Source organism: Oncorhynchus mykiss, chromosome 8 (genome assembly GCF_013265735.2).
Source record: "Oncorhynchus mykiss isolate Arlee chromosome 8, USDA_OmykA_1.1, whole genome shotgun sequence".
Lineage (NCBI taxonomy): Eukaryota > Metazoa > Chordata > Actinopteri > Salmoniformes > Salmonidae > Oncorhynchus > Oncorhynchus mykiss.
Window position 1 is genome coordinate 63,696,182 of NC_048572.1, and position 14,486 is coordinate 63,710,667.

General features: G+C 43.2%; 1 protein-coding gene across 1 annotated transcript in view; it reads left to right on the forward strand.

The window, feature by feature from the left end:
* The window catches only part of LOC110530319 (beta-1,4-galactosyltransferase 2), a 147,153-nt gene that overhangs the window by 82,820 nt on the left and 49,847 nt on the right, over positions 1-14,486 (forward strand). Inside the window, exon 3 of the mRNA XM_021613255.2 lies at positions 4,907-5,142. Within this exon, the coding sequence (XP_021468930.1) occupies positions 4,907-5,142 (236 nt within the window). The remainder of the gene's footprint in view (positions 1-4,906; positions 5,143-14,486) is intronic.

Below are 14,486 nucleotides of genomic sequence, written 5' to 3' on the forward strand. Positions count from 1 at the left end.
ACCACAGTACCTTCTCTGTCCTTGTCCTTGTCCCTCTCCCCAGCCCCAACCACAACACCTTTCTCTGTCCTTGTCCTTGTCCTTGTCCCTCTCCCCAGCCCCAACCACAGTACCCTTCTCTGTCCCTGTCCTTGTCCCTCTCCCCAGCCCCAGCCACGGCACCTTTCCCTGATACAGTAGTAGTGGTAGGAGCCATGCTCTCAGCAGCAGCACAGTAGTGTTCAGGCAGGATTTGTCTCCCTCTGCTCACGCAGCGTGTTGTCTCTCACACTGCATTATTTGTGTGGGTGTTATATAACAGCATGGCTCCTGGCTAACAGACCAACACAACCCCCAGCACGGCACGGCACAGGGAGGGGGAAAGAGCTGTGGGCACAGGGAGAGGGCAGGTACAGTACAATACATGACCTTACAGTGCAGTTAAGTACACTACTTTACTGTATAGTGCAATATAGTGCAAAACAATACTGTACAAAACATCACAGTACAATACAATACTGAACACTTTCACGCTAGCCTAAATTCTGCTGATACTAAGTCCTGAGTTGATGTCATGATATCTATTAACTGGGGTCGAGGCTTTTCCCCAGGTGGCCGGAGAGGATACTATTATCTGCTGCTCCCTCCATCCAGATCTGCTGGGAATCTATCAGCCCACTCTTAGAGCCTTAACAACAGAACAGTCATGGTGGTGCTGGTGCTTATTGCCTGGCTGGCTTTCAGGAGATGGGGTCTGTACTCTGCACCACAGGAGGAGCAGCACACTGCCACCACGCTGTACTCACTCTCAACCCATATCTACAGTATCTGTATAGAGTTATACCAGACTGTACTCACTCTCAACCCATATCTACAGTATCTGTATAGAGTTATACCAGACTGTACTCACTCTCAACCCATATCTACAGTATCTGTATAGAGTTATACCAGACTGTACTCACTCTGAACCCATATCTACAGTATCTGTTTAGAGTTATACCAGACTGTACTCACTCTGAACCCATATCTACAGTATTTGTATAGAGTTATACCAGACTGTACTCACTCTGAACCCATATCTACAGTATCTGTATAGAGCTATACCAGACTGTACTCACTCTGAACCCATATTTACAGTTTCTGTATAGAGTTATACCAGACTGTACTCACTCTGAACCCATATCTACAGTAACTGTATAGAGTTATACCAGACTGTACTCACTCTGAACCCATATCTACAGTTACTGTATAGAGTTATACCAGACTGTACTCACTCTCAACCCATATCTACAGTAACTGTATAGATAGACCCTGTATAGAGCCTGTATAGAGTTATACCAGACTGTACTCACTCTCAACCCATATCTACAGTAACTGTATAGATATACCCTGTATAGAGCCTGTATAGAGTTATACCAGACTGTACTCACTCTGAACCCATATCTACAGTAACTGTATAGATAGACCCTGTATAGAGTTATACCAGACTGTACTCACTCTGAACCCATATCTACAGTAACTGTATAGATAGACCCTGTACAGAGCCTGTATAGAGTTATACCAGACTGTACTCACTCTGAACCCATATCTACAGTAACTGTATAGACAGAGACTTATAGAGCCTGTATAGAGTTATACCAGACTGTACTCACTCTGAACCCATATATACAGTAACTGTATAGAGTTATACCAGACTGTACTCACTCTGAACCCATATCTACAGTAACTGTATAGAGTTATACCAGACTGTACTCACTCTGAACCCATATCTACAGTAACTGTATAGAGTTATACCAGACTGTACTCACTCTGAACCCATATCTACAGTAACTGTATAGAGTTATACCAGACTGTACTCACTCTGAACCCATATCTACAGTAACTGTATAGACAGAGACTTACAGAGCCTGTATAAAGGTGTACCAGGCTGCAGGTTACAGTCACTTCAAACCCTATCAATCTACTGTAATGTAACTGTATCAAGCCTGTACAGAGATTTACCAGCATGCAGGTTTCAGTCACATCAATTTACTGTAACTGTAGTCTGGAATAGGGATTTACCAGCCTGAAGGTTACAGTCACTCCAAACCCTTATCTACTGTAGCTATAGAGTCTTCACTTCACTGCATTAGATTTACCCCCAGCAGCACACAGAGGAAAATAAAATGCTTACTAACACTGCCCTGGCAGCTCCTAATACAACACACACACACACACACAAGCTGAGGAGCAGGAGGCGGGAGAGCACTGATTCCTTTCCAGCAGCAGCCAGCGGCCTCTTTGACAGCATGCCTTTTTTCCCACATTAAGCAGCTAATTAAAAGTTGCTGGATCCCAATCTGCCTTTGTAGTGGGATCTCTTCAAAAGGGGCCGACAGTTGGAGAGATAGAGAATGAATCGGGACACAGTGGGGAGAACAGCAGAGAACAGCGGTGGTGTGGTGAAGGCCGAGAGGGTTTGTAATTAGGTGGCTGGCCTCTGCATCTTCTAAAAAGTGGACACAAGCACCCTTTTCTCTCTCTGCCGCTGCTCTGCTCTCTGTCTGAAGAATAGGCCATTACAGGATGGGGTGTACGGAACTGATCTGAGGGGGCACTGTTAGTGGGATCGTCAAGGAGGAGTAATGACATTCAAACATCTAAATGTGTATATTGTCATGGAGACTATAGTACTATGGGTGTAAATGGAGATGGAGAAAGACAGAGAAATGAGCATGGCCAGAGAACATGAGACCTTTCTTCATTAAATGGGTATTATCCTAAGGCCAGGCAGAAAAATCAATTACAGCCAAATATGCTTCCCACAAACTGACCCAGGGGCTGCAGATTTTGTTATTTCAATAATACAGGCTAGAGAGGAGGAAACAGCAAAGGACTACTGCCGCAAATAGATGCCACACATTCAACTCCTGTAAACAATCTTGACCTCGTTTCTTTCCAATTACAAAGTCCAATTTGTGCACAGCATGCATCCTCATCAAATGTGGCTATATTGGCTACTATATAGTGGTTTGTGGCTAACTATAGCCTGCATGCTACCAGCTTTGGGTCAGTGTTGATGCTAGTTTGTGCCCTTACTACTTCCATATTGTTCTGAGACCAAGTGATCTTCCAACTATTGGACCATGTCCCAGATAGCAGAATCATGTACTGTGATTATAATTTACAACTTTTTTAAATCACATAATTAGCAAGTACTGTTGCAAAGGTTAAGCTTGTACTGTATTACTGATTTGACCTGTCCCTTGTGCTCTATGTAATGCATGGTAGCGGGGTGGGATGCAACAATAACTAATCTTTTTGTCAGTTACAGTATTGTTGTGGTTTATGCTGTATGCTGGTTATGTATGGTTACAATAGTATCTAACCAAGCATTTACATAGACGATACCGGTGATGTTACACTAATACTGATTCTGTTGATGATAACAGTGGGGATATTACCATCATCAATAATTCAACAACTAACATGGCCAATAAAAACAGACCCGTTGCTCAGTGTTGCAGGATGATGATGTGTTGCTCTCTGTGTTTCCGCTTAGTTTTTGTTTATGCCTGTTTTTAATAGTCTCCTAGCTAGCAGCGAGGGAGAGAGTGTGCCATGTGTGTGTGCGCACCGTGTGTGTTCCAATTATCATCCCATTAGTGAGGTTCAGGTCCTCTCCTGCGATGTCCACTATACACATTAATGAATCGTTCTCTAACACTAACGAGTAGATGAAGGGAGGGCACCCAGTGGGAAATATGAGGAGGGAGAGGGAGCATACCTGGTATGAGGGCTTGTTGTGGCATGTGTCTTAAATTGCATCCTATTCCCTATGTAGTGCAGTACTTTTGGCCAGAGGCCTATGGAGTAGTGCACTATATAGGGGACAGGGTGCCATTTGAGATACAAGTTGTATGTTTGTCAGTGGATTCAGGCATAACAGGCTACACTCTAGAATGATACAGTTTGGTATCTGACTCACCCTGCGTTGTCGATGACTCAGATAATATGGAGTGTCTGTCTATATGAGCCACATTCCGTTAGTTTTGTTCACGCTCTCAACAAATGCATCATGCTTTTCAGCGCGTAGTACATACAGGTAACTGCCAAAATAAAGGAAACACCAACATAAAGTGTCTTAATTGGGCGTTTGGCCACCACAACCCAGAACAGCTTCAATGCACCTTGGCATAGATTCTACAAGTGTCTGGAACTCTATTGGAGGGATGCGACACCGTTCCTCCACAAGAAATTCCATAATTTGGTGTTTGTTGATGGTGGTGGAAAACTCTGTCTCAAGCAGCCCTCCAGAATCTCCAATACATAATTGTCATGCTCATCAAACCATTCAGTGACCACTCGTGTGCTGTGGATGAGGGCATTGTCATCCTATAGGGGCATAGCCATGGTAACCAAAATGATGGCCTGCCAAGCATTTTGATACATGACCCTAAGCATGATGGGATGTATCTTCCTTAACTCAGGAACCACACCTGTGTTGAAGCACCTGCTTTCAGTATCCCTCATTTACTCAAGTGTTTCCATTATTTGGGCAGTTACCTGTACATCAATTATAAGTGGATTACCTCATGATATGGTGGAGTTGTGGTAGGCAGCACTCCCTTTGGTGGCCAGAGACAAAGGAATGGTTTGTTGTGGAGTAGACTGATCATTAGAATGCTAAGAGTTTAGTGTTTGTTGTTGAGGCTCTAGATGGGCATTGCAGCTCCGTAATTGCTTTCCATGTATTTTCATCTCCAGGGAGAGAATACTTGAAGGTTAAGTCTTAGGTGTTTTTATTTCAAGCTATTGGTACTACTGCTTTTCAGACGCAACCTTCTCATGAATTCTGTAAACATTGCGTTCCCACAGGCATTTACCCGTATTTGCACATTCCAGTTGGCTTTGATGTCGACAATGCATCCCCTCTTTCTTTCTCCAGTGGGCCGCCTCCTCATCGAGTTTGCCTCCCAGATGACGATGGAACGAGTGCAGAAGGAGAACCCCAACGTGACAGAGGGGGGCAAGTACACCCCACCGGACTGCCGCGCCAAACAGAAGGTGGCTATCATTATCCCGTTCAGACACAGAGACAACCACCTCAAGTACTGGCTGCACTATCTGCACCCCATCCTACGACGGCAGAAGATCGACTACGGCATCTATATCATAACCCAGGTTAGTGTTTAGGATCAACTGATTTAGGATCCATTTCTTCTACCCTGGACCTACTGTAACTTTAACTATCAATAGATATTAGCCACACAACAAAGTGGGCCATTGAACCGTAGATATTATGGAATTATAATGCTGTGCCTCACTACCTTTTCCAGTACGAGATGAATGATAATCCAATATACGCTGCTGTTTCATCCTTGTCTGTCCACTGAGTGACACATTTCATTCCCAAAACACTTCAAGAGAGGTCAAAGGAGCTTCTTATTCATGTAGGGGCAGGATCGTTCAACTTCAAGTGCCCCAGCCCCTCCATGTCCACCCCTGTTCACCATGAGACAATAGAAGTGTCGTACAATTCCACCATTCAGGGGAGGATGTTGGGTAATGTGCTCTGATGTCCTCCGTCAGTCCTTCCAGTGGGTGCAGCACCCTAGTTACTCCCTCTGTGGAACAGGCGGTTTGGTTCCGCATGCTCAGCTCAGCCCAGCGTGTCTCTTGATTTATGTCCCAGGCTCTCATATCTCCGTTATTATCCATGTCAGAGGCCTCATCTTCTCTATCATTAATGCTGCGCTGGTTCTTCTTCTGCACTGGGAACAGAGAAGCAGAAACGAGGAGTATGTGCGTGCATGCAATGCATTTGTTTCCCCTTTCATTTCCATCCGGTCTATTCTCCCTGAACATCTACTGTAGCTGTAGCTATTGTACTGTTCAAAAGCAAGGCTATTATTTAGGCTATGCAAATGTTTGGATGATGAGCAGAACAGAGTTCTTTTCACAGTCTTGTGTTTGTTGACCTATAATTAAGGGTAACCTGCCTGTTTGGTTTTGGACTAGTTTTAGGCATTGTGGGAATTCTTATCTAGCCTAATAAGTGGCAGATCAAGTGCAGATCACCATTTGAGCTGTCAGATGCTGGAAGCACATAACATTATCCAAGCAGCATATGTATATTAAATATAATGTAATCAGTTTCATATAGAGTTCATTTCCATTGGCAACAGTGACAAAGTAAAGTCCCTGACTCCCAGAGGATTGACTCACCAAGACACCAACCAGCAGCTGCAGGAAAAAGCTTTGATTATTTTTTACATTTTCTGTTGATTACATTTTTGTAGACTCATTTATTGGTACACTCTTAAATAAAACATGCTATCTAGAAGGTTCTTCGGCTGTCCCCATAGGAGAACCATTTGAAGAACCATTTTTGGTTGCAGGTAAAACACTTTTGGGTTTCTACATGGAACCCAAAAGGGTTCGGTCTGGAACCAAAAAGGGTTCTACTATGGGGACAGCCGAAGAACCCTTTTGGAACACTTTTTTTCTAAGAGTGTAGTTGCATCTCTGGTTTGTGACTTTATGTGTTTTTGAAATAAAGCCTAAAATGACCTGTCCCTCCAAATGAGTGTTTTGTGACATATCTGACTTTTGTTTTTGTGCAACACAATTACCAATGTGACTGAGCTCAGTATTGAGCCTGAGAGAGCTAGGAAATGGTGTCTGTGTACCATGTACTAAAATACTTAGAACCACTAGGCTAAGAAGTAATCACATTTTCCTTTCGATTATTTCATTAAACCAATTTCATGTTATTTCAAGTTATTCCTTTGTAGCGCATGCAGAAGAGATTTTGAATGGGAGTAACGAGTGTGTTGATATAATGGTAATATTATCAGAATTCTGCTTTCAATCGACATAGTACTGTATGATTCAGTGCAATACCTATCACAACATTCAAAATATCAGAATTGATTAAATAACGTTATGCATGTCAACATATAAGGCTAGAATTAAGAGTAGGCAAAGTTATGGTCTCAGGCGAAAGAATAGTTCTCAAATGTTTTACCATTGTAACATTTGATGTACAGTCACATTCACCTTGGTCGTCTGAAACATGCTGTAGAGTTCACAGCTGGCAACGCCTCGTCGTGATTGGTTATTATGTTGGTTGCAACTCAAATCCCTTTAAAAGAGTCTTCTAATAACCCAATGAAAGCCTATAGCCGACATAACAAACAAGATGTTTACAATCAATATGGTTTTGATAATAAAATTGTTTAAGTGAAACTCAAATAAACAGTTCCCAGAATCATATATAGGCTGCAAAAATCATACATTTGATTTAATTTGCAAAAATGTTCCGTTCATCACTTGAACGAAAGCCTCAATTAGCCAACCAATAAAGCTAAAACAACGTAGGGCTGTAAAGGCAGAAGTATCTTGTTTTTCAAAAATCAAGTTTTATTGAGCCATTCTATTTACCCATGTTCTCTCTCAACTCTGGGACCACCCGCCAGCTGATTTTCTTGCCCGATGCTGGACTCTATAGCGCAAGAGGAGAGAGATTCAGACAGAAACATTCACGCCTCCATTCATTTACAAAAGGATAGTCTAATAGCAGTTCACATTCCACTAACAAGGTGTGGGAATGCTGTAAATACTGACGACAACTGATGGTAAAAGCGTGTTGTTTAAAAAAAAGAAAATGGTACACTATGGTACGTTCACCTGACACAATACTACAATTTGAAATATCTAACTGAATATCACAGACCTGATTTGCCCTAAAGAAAATGCATCAACCCCCTACAAATATGTCAAGTTATTATAATCTGCATAATAATCAAAACAACCTTATAATAAGTCATGATTTATATACTGTATAGCCAGTAGTATAGCCAGTAGAAAGAAGCATATATACACTATTTTTTCAGCAACATCTTTGTGTTTTTGTTTATAAAATAATGATAAAAAGACTAGGTGAAGTAGATATGCTCAAAATGCCTCTAGTGCTTCAAATGAGAATTAACGTCAAGCACCGCGACTCGCTGATGCGTCAAACAGCACACCGCACACTATATGTAGTATGACGCAACTTTTAAACGAGGAACCAATATACACATCATGGCAGTTTTATTTCCTAGGTTAACTCCCAACATATGGCTCAGTCAGATAGTGAGTGCTGCTCTAGAATTGTTACTATAATAGGGGCTTCACACCATGGCTGCACTGGGATCTACTCCCTCCCACAACAACGCAACCAGAGGAGGAGGGAGAGAAGCCTTGACAATCACAAGGCAACCAGAGACCAAGGATACAAGGGATTTTGACTCACTAATCGCATCCACACCGTTCTGCTGCTGCCATTTCTTATCCTCCTCTTTCGTAGGAGGACACTTTATCCATCACACGCACCAGAGTGTTAAATGATTGTAAGTCGGAGCCTTTTACTCAGAGCTGTGGGGAGGAAGCAGAGCAGTAGGGAGGAAAATGGGATCATTTCCCAGTTTATCATGCTTGCAGATCATTTCTGCCATGTCCTATGAGTCAAAACAGTTGTTTGAGGGAAATTCACCAGAGACAGAGAGATATCTTCTCCAGCTGCCACACCCCGGGCCAGCAGCCTTAGTGCTGATTCAGTACCAGCTCTGTCACTCAGCAGAAGAGAGGGTCTACTCTGCTCTGCTCCTAATCTGATTCTGAACATGTGAACTCTTCCAGGAGATGCACAGACACAGGTGGTGCAGCGAAGAGCTTCAACCCCGTTACTGTGCAGTGAGCTTAGGCATCACATCATGGCATCACACATCACATGACATGGCATCACACGTCACATGACCAGTGGGAAAACAAATGGGGGAAAGCCGGGCAGACAGATACATAACCCTCCCTATTCACCCAGTGGACTCCTACCTGATCTCAGATAGAGACTCAGCAGTGTATTCATACTTACCAAGGACACTAAGCACAGCCAGCCATTGGACAGTCATAGCTACTGTTATAACAGTATGTTCTGCGTGGGCGGCTGAACGGGGTGTCCGTGATTCTGGTGGGGTCTGAGTCTAGCTACTGCAGAGCTGTAACACCTGCCAGGAACCAACGCCAACGTTTGCCTGTCGCCCCCATGATGCTCATCATGTTCACTGGAAGGAGGCCCAGATTGAGGGACTAAAAAAGGAACACTTAATATTGCTGGCGGTGCTGTTAACATGCTGATGACAAGAGGAAAGGAAGATGCTATCTACAGTCACTGGAGAATATATGTTAGGTTAGATTCCATTTTCAACTAGATGATTAGAAACAATACCATATGATGTAACATAATGACATCATAATTAGTGTTTAATCATAGTCTTTAAGTATCACCGACATGCGTGACAGAACAGAGTGTGAAAGCTGATCTACAAAGCAGCGGTGGATTGAGTGATTGATTCTGTGCTGTCTCATCTGATGCCTCCGTGTTCAGCACTAGCTGGCTGGCTGGGACATGTGTGTTAGAGAGGGGGTGTTGGTCACACAGACTAAAGCCTGCAGTCACAGAGGGTGCTGATTGTCCTAGTGGTGACATGGAGATTGCTTGGAGCCTTGGATTCATTTCAATACTTGTATCAGAAGACATGCATAGTCACTTGAATGATATCATTTAAATCCCCGTTTCCACAAACACAGTATGGTGCCCATGCTAGAACAATCAAAGTATGCTTTAACTACCTGCATGATTTGGAAATTATTCATAGTAATTACAATTTACAAGTACTGCAATTTGCTGAGGGCTTTATGTTTGCTGCCCTCTATGTTATAAGCTGAGGCTATAGGCTGATCTCCTCGTGATTATCAACACATGACATGGTTATCTCTCCCCCCTGAGATGGTGAGGCAGATTACTTCATATCAGTATCCTAATGGAATGGACCTTGACACTTTTAGCATTTCAAAAGAATGGAACCTTATAGACGGGTAGGTTGTTTAGCATCAAAACCCATGTTCACGCAACTATGTGGCAAAACAGACATGTTTGGCTTAGTGTTGACAACATGTCAATTATATTTGGTCTCCAATGTTTATTGAAAACATAAATAGATTTGCACAATGAGCAAATACATCATTACAGTTGTTGGTTAGATAGCTAGTGAATTTTTTTGCCATATTAGCAAAGACCTGGCATCAGTCAAAACATCTCTAAACAAGTCATGGTATCAAGAACAATATGAAAATAACTGAAACAAGCCAACTACGATTCCTCACACGGAAGCTTCTTGTCATTTTCACTAGCTATCTGGCCACACAGAATCACCACAACACACAGACTGCTGACCCATTGAAGCGTGCACATCATTTTGGTGGCATTGTCAGCTAACTCATCTACAGTATTACAAAAAGTGTCAGTTATTTTGTCTCTAGTCTCTATCTATTGTTCCTGTTCCCAAGAAAGCTAAGGTAACTGAGCTAAACGACTATCACCCTGTAGCACTCACTTCCATCATCATGAAGTGCTTTGGGAGACTAGTCAAGGATCATATCACCTCCACCCTACCTGACACCCTAGACCCACTTCAATTTGCTTACCGCCCCAATAGGTCCACAGACGCAATCACACTGCACACAGCCCTAACCCATCTGGACAACAGGAATACCTATGTAAGAATGATGTTCATCGACTACAGCTCAGCATTTAACACCATATTACCCTCCAAACTCGTCATTAATCTTGAGACCCTGGGTCTCGACCCCGCCATGTGCAACTGGGTCCTGGACTTTCTGACGGGCCACCCCCAGGTGGTGAGGCAACTTCTTCACCCCGCTGATCCTCAACACTGGGGCCCCACAAGGGTGCGTTCTCAGCCCTCTCCTGTATTCCCTGTTCACCCATGTCTGCGTGGCCATGCACGCCTCCAACTTAATCATCAAGTTTGTAGACGACACTACAGTGGTAGGCTTGATTACCAACAACGACAAGACGGCCTACAGGGAGGAGGTGAGGGCCCTCGGAGTGTGGTGTCAGGAAAATAACCTCACACTCAACGTCAACAAAGCAAAGGAGATGATCGTGGACTTCAGGAAACAGCAGAGGGAGCACCCCCTTATCCATTGACGGGATAGTAGTGGAGAAGATGGAAAGTTTTAAGTTCCTCGGCGTACACATCACGGACTAACTGAAATGGTCCACCCACATAGACAACGTGGTGAAGAAGGGGCAATGCCAGGAGGCTGAAGAAATGTGGCTTGTCACCAAAATCACTCACAAACTTTTACAGATGCACAATCGAGAGTATCCTGTCGGGCTGTATCACCGCCTGGTACGGCAACTGCTCTGCCCACAACCATAAGGCTCTCCAGAGGGTAGTGAGGTCTGCACAACGCATCACCGGGGGCAAACTACCTGCCCTCCATGACACCTACACCACCCGATGTCACAGGAAGGACAAAAAGATAATCAAGGACAAAAACCACCCGAGCCACTGCCTGTTCACCCCGCTATCATCCAGAAGGCGAGGTCAGTATAGGTGCATCAAAGCTGGGACCGAGAGACTGAAAAACAGCTTCTATCTCAAGGCCATCAGAATGTTAACAGCCATTACTAACATTGAGTGGCTGCTGCCAACATACTGACTCAAATCTCTAGCCACTTCAATAATTAAAAATAGGATGTAATAAATGTATCACTAGTCACTTTAAACAATGCCACTTTATATAATGTTTACATACCCTACATTACTCATCTCATATGTATGTATATACTGTACTCTATACCATCTACTGGATCTTGCCTATGCCGTTCGGCCATCGCTCATCCATATATTTCTATGTACATATTCCTATTCATTCCTTTAGACTTGTAGTATAAGGTAGCTGATGTGAAATTGTTAGATTACTTTTTAGATATTACTGCATGGTCAGAACTAGAAGCACAAAAAATCACATTAAAATCTGCTAACCATGTGTATGTGACCAATAAAATGTTATTTGATTTGATTTGACGAGCCTTTAGATATCTTTCCTTGACCCAAGTAGTACAGAAATTCAAGCCCCCCCCCCCATAAGAGGTAATCATTATCTTCAGGCAGACTTAAGAAATCTCCTGATAAACTGCTCAGACTCTCTTTATTGTTGTATTTTCCTCCTCAGGTCTAATAACCCACACTGGTTGAAAAAGCAGAAAAGGAGGTTTGTGCAATTGACCAAGGAATAGGATATTGATCCTATGAGCAACTCTTTCGGGCCCTCTGTGACTGTGTGTTCCTGTGTGTTCTAAGAACCACTCGTACTGTTTTGCAGAGCGGAGAGCAGACAGTGTAAAGCTACTTGCGTTACACTCTCCGACCCAGCGAAACAAGCAGCCAGTCTGACTCTGAACTGGGCTGTTCATAACTGGAGTGCAGAGTATTACACAGAAGTCTCTGTTCAGCGTAGAGAGGAAGGAGAGGGGAAAGAGGTGAATCATTCTCAAAGATGACAGGGAACGAACATTTGGAATGATTGGTGGGCTTGGAGTAGGAGCAAGCACAATATTACTACACTGAAGACCGAGGATGTCTATCAGTCTTTTAGTATAGAAGAAGAGAAAAGGCCAATGACTTGATGATGATGTACGTTGGTACTTATTTGCTTGGAAAAAGTCCCAAAGAGGGCTGATGTACACTATTGCCATATGCTGCATTAATAAAGAGGCAATTGAGGTTTTATTTTATTGGCTGAGCACTTAGGTCCCAAACTCTCTGATTCGGTGCGGTTGGGTTAAATGCGGAAGACACATTTCAGTTGTATTCATTCAGTTGTGCAACTGACTAGGTGTCCCCCTTTCCTTTCCCTTTCTCTTAGGTGTCCATTAGGACTCAGACTGTTATTTACCACTTCGTCCCATTAAAGGCAGAACGCAGAGAGAAAGAAAAACAGTCCTCAAGGTTTAGTCGACAACCATAAAATAAATGGACTTAGAGCTCAATGAACATGGTAGATGATCATAAAGTGGTAGTCTCAAGACAACACTTTTCTTGTGTGACCGGGAATCTTAAGGATGACTACATGTGGATACCATTAGATGTGGTAGTCAAGTGATAATGTCAAGTGATAATGATTTAGCCTATAACACGACTCAGGATAAGACCCAGATGCAGACACAGGAGGCAGACAGTTAGAATCGCAGATGTTTATTACAAAACAGGGGGCAGGCAAACGGCAGGTCCAGGACAGGCAGAGGCCGGTAATCCAAGACAGCGTCAACAAGGGACAGAACGGCAGGCAGGCTCAGGGTCAGGGCAGGCAGAGGTCAGAACCGGGAGGACTAGAAAACAGAAACTTGAAAAAATGGCAAATGGGAGAACACGCTGGTAAGACAAGACGAGACAAACTGGCAACAGACCAACAGAAAACGCAGGTATAAGGACCCAGGGGATAATGGGGGGGAAATGTGAGACACCAGGTGGGCAGAGACAAGCACAAGACAGGTGAAACAGATCAGGGTGTGACAGCCTAAGTATTAGAGTTTTCCATTTAGCTAACTACATACATTTCTTAACGAATCCTGTCGCTTCGCACTATGAATTTCAGGTTCTCTCTTTCTCTCTTTTGGGTTGAAATGTCATGATATTTATACAGTGCCTCCTTTGTTATATACTCTCACCCTTCTCTCTGTGTCTGACAGCCTTGCTATTCAAGAGACAATGGAAATCCTGCCCAATTCCCATGACATTGACAAATCACCGTAAAACCTGGTGAAAATGTCATTCATATTCCAAGGTGATTCATTCTTCCTGCCTCCAATTTCTAATATTAATATTATTTGGGTTGCCTGTTGTTCTCTGCCAAGCCAGAAATCCTTATCAGAGGCAGGATAGGAGCCACTCGGAGTGACAGCAAACCATAGCATGCTGATGGTGCTGGGGCTTTGTGTAAGCCGGGGGTAAACTTAATTGATTCTGTAATAAACCTTCCAACAATTCTCTCACTCTTTCAACGACGAGGCCTTGAATCAATCCCTCCTCAATTGTTAATGTATTAAGCCTGTCATAAATAAAACATAATGGAAGGAAACATATTATATTACGTCCCTGTAATGCCAATGGTTGTGGAGTGTAATTCCAAGGATAGGCAAGATTAAACATTGCATACTGGCTGGTACTCCTGCTGTCTTTGTATTGTTGGAAGGGGACTCGTCCTCTCTCTCTCTTTCTCTTTCTCTCTCGTATTTCCCTCCCACTTCTATCTGAGAATGTCTAAAATAATCCTTAGCACAGCGTGCTTTGCTGGGAGGACGTCTCTCTCACTCTCTGGTGTGGTGCGGGATTGTATTTCTGCACCACTGCTAAAGCTTGAGGACTCTAGAATCGCAGCGACAGTGAGATGAAATAATGACCTGCCAACAGCAGAAAGCCCATATAATATGTTAAACACTCCATGGAAGGAACTAGGCCAAATGCAGTGTCAGAACTATGTCCTGTATACAGTGCATTATCAGCGCCCTTAAATGAATAACATCCAAACAACCTCCATTCAAATCAACACATGTAGTGTTGAACAAACACTCCTTGTTATAATATACAGAATGTACAGTATAGCGGTGGAGT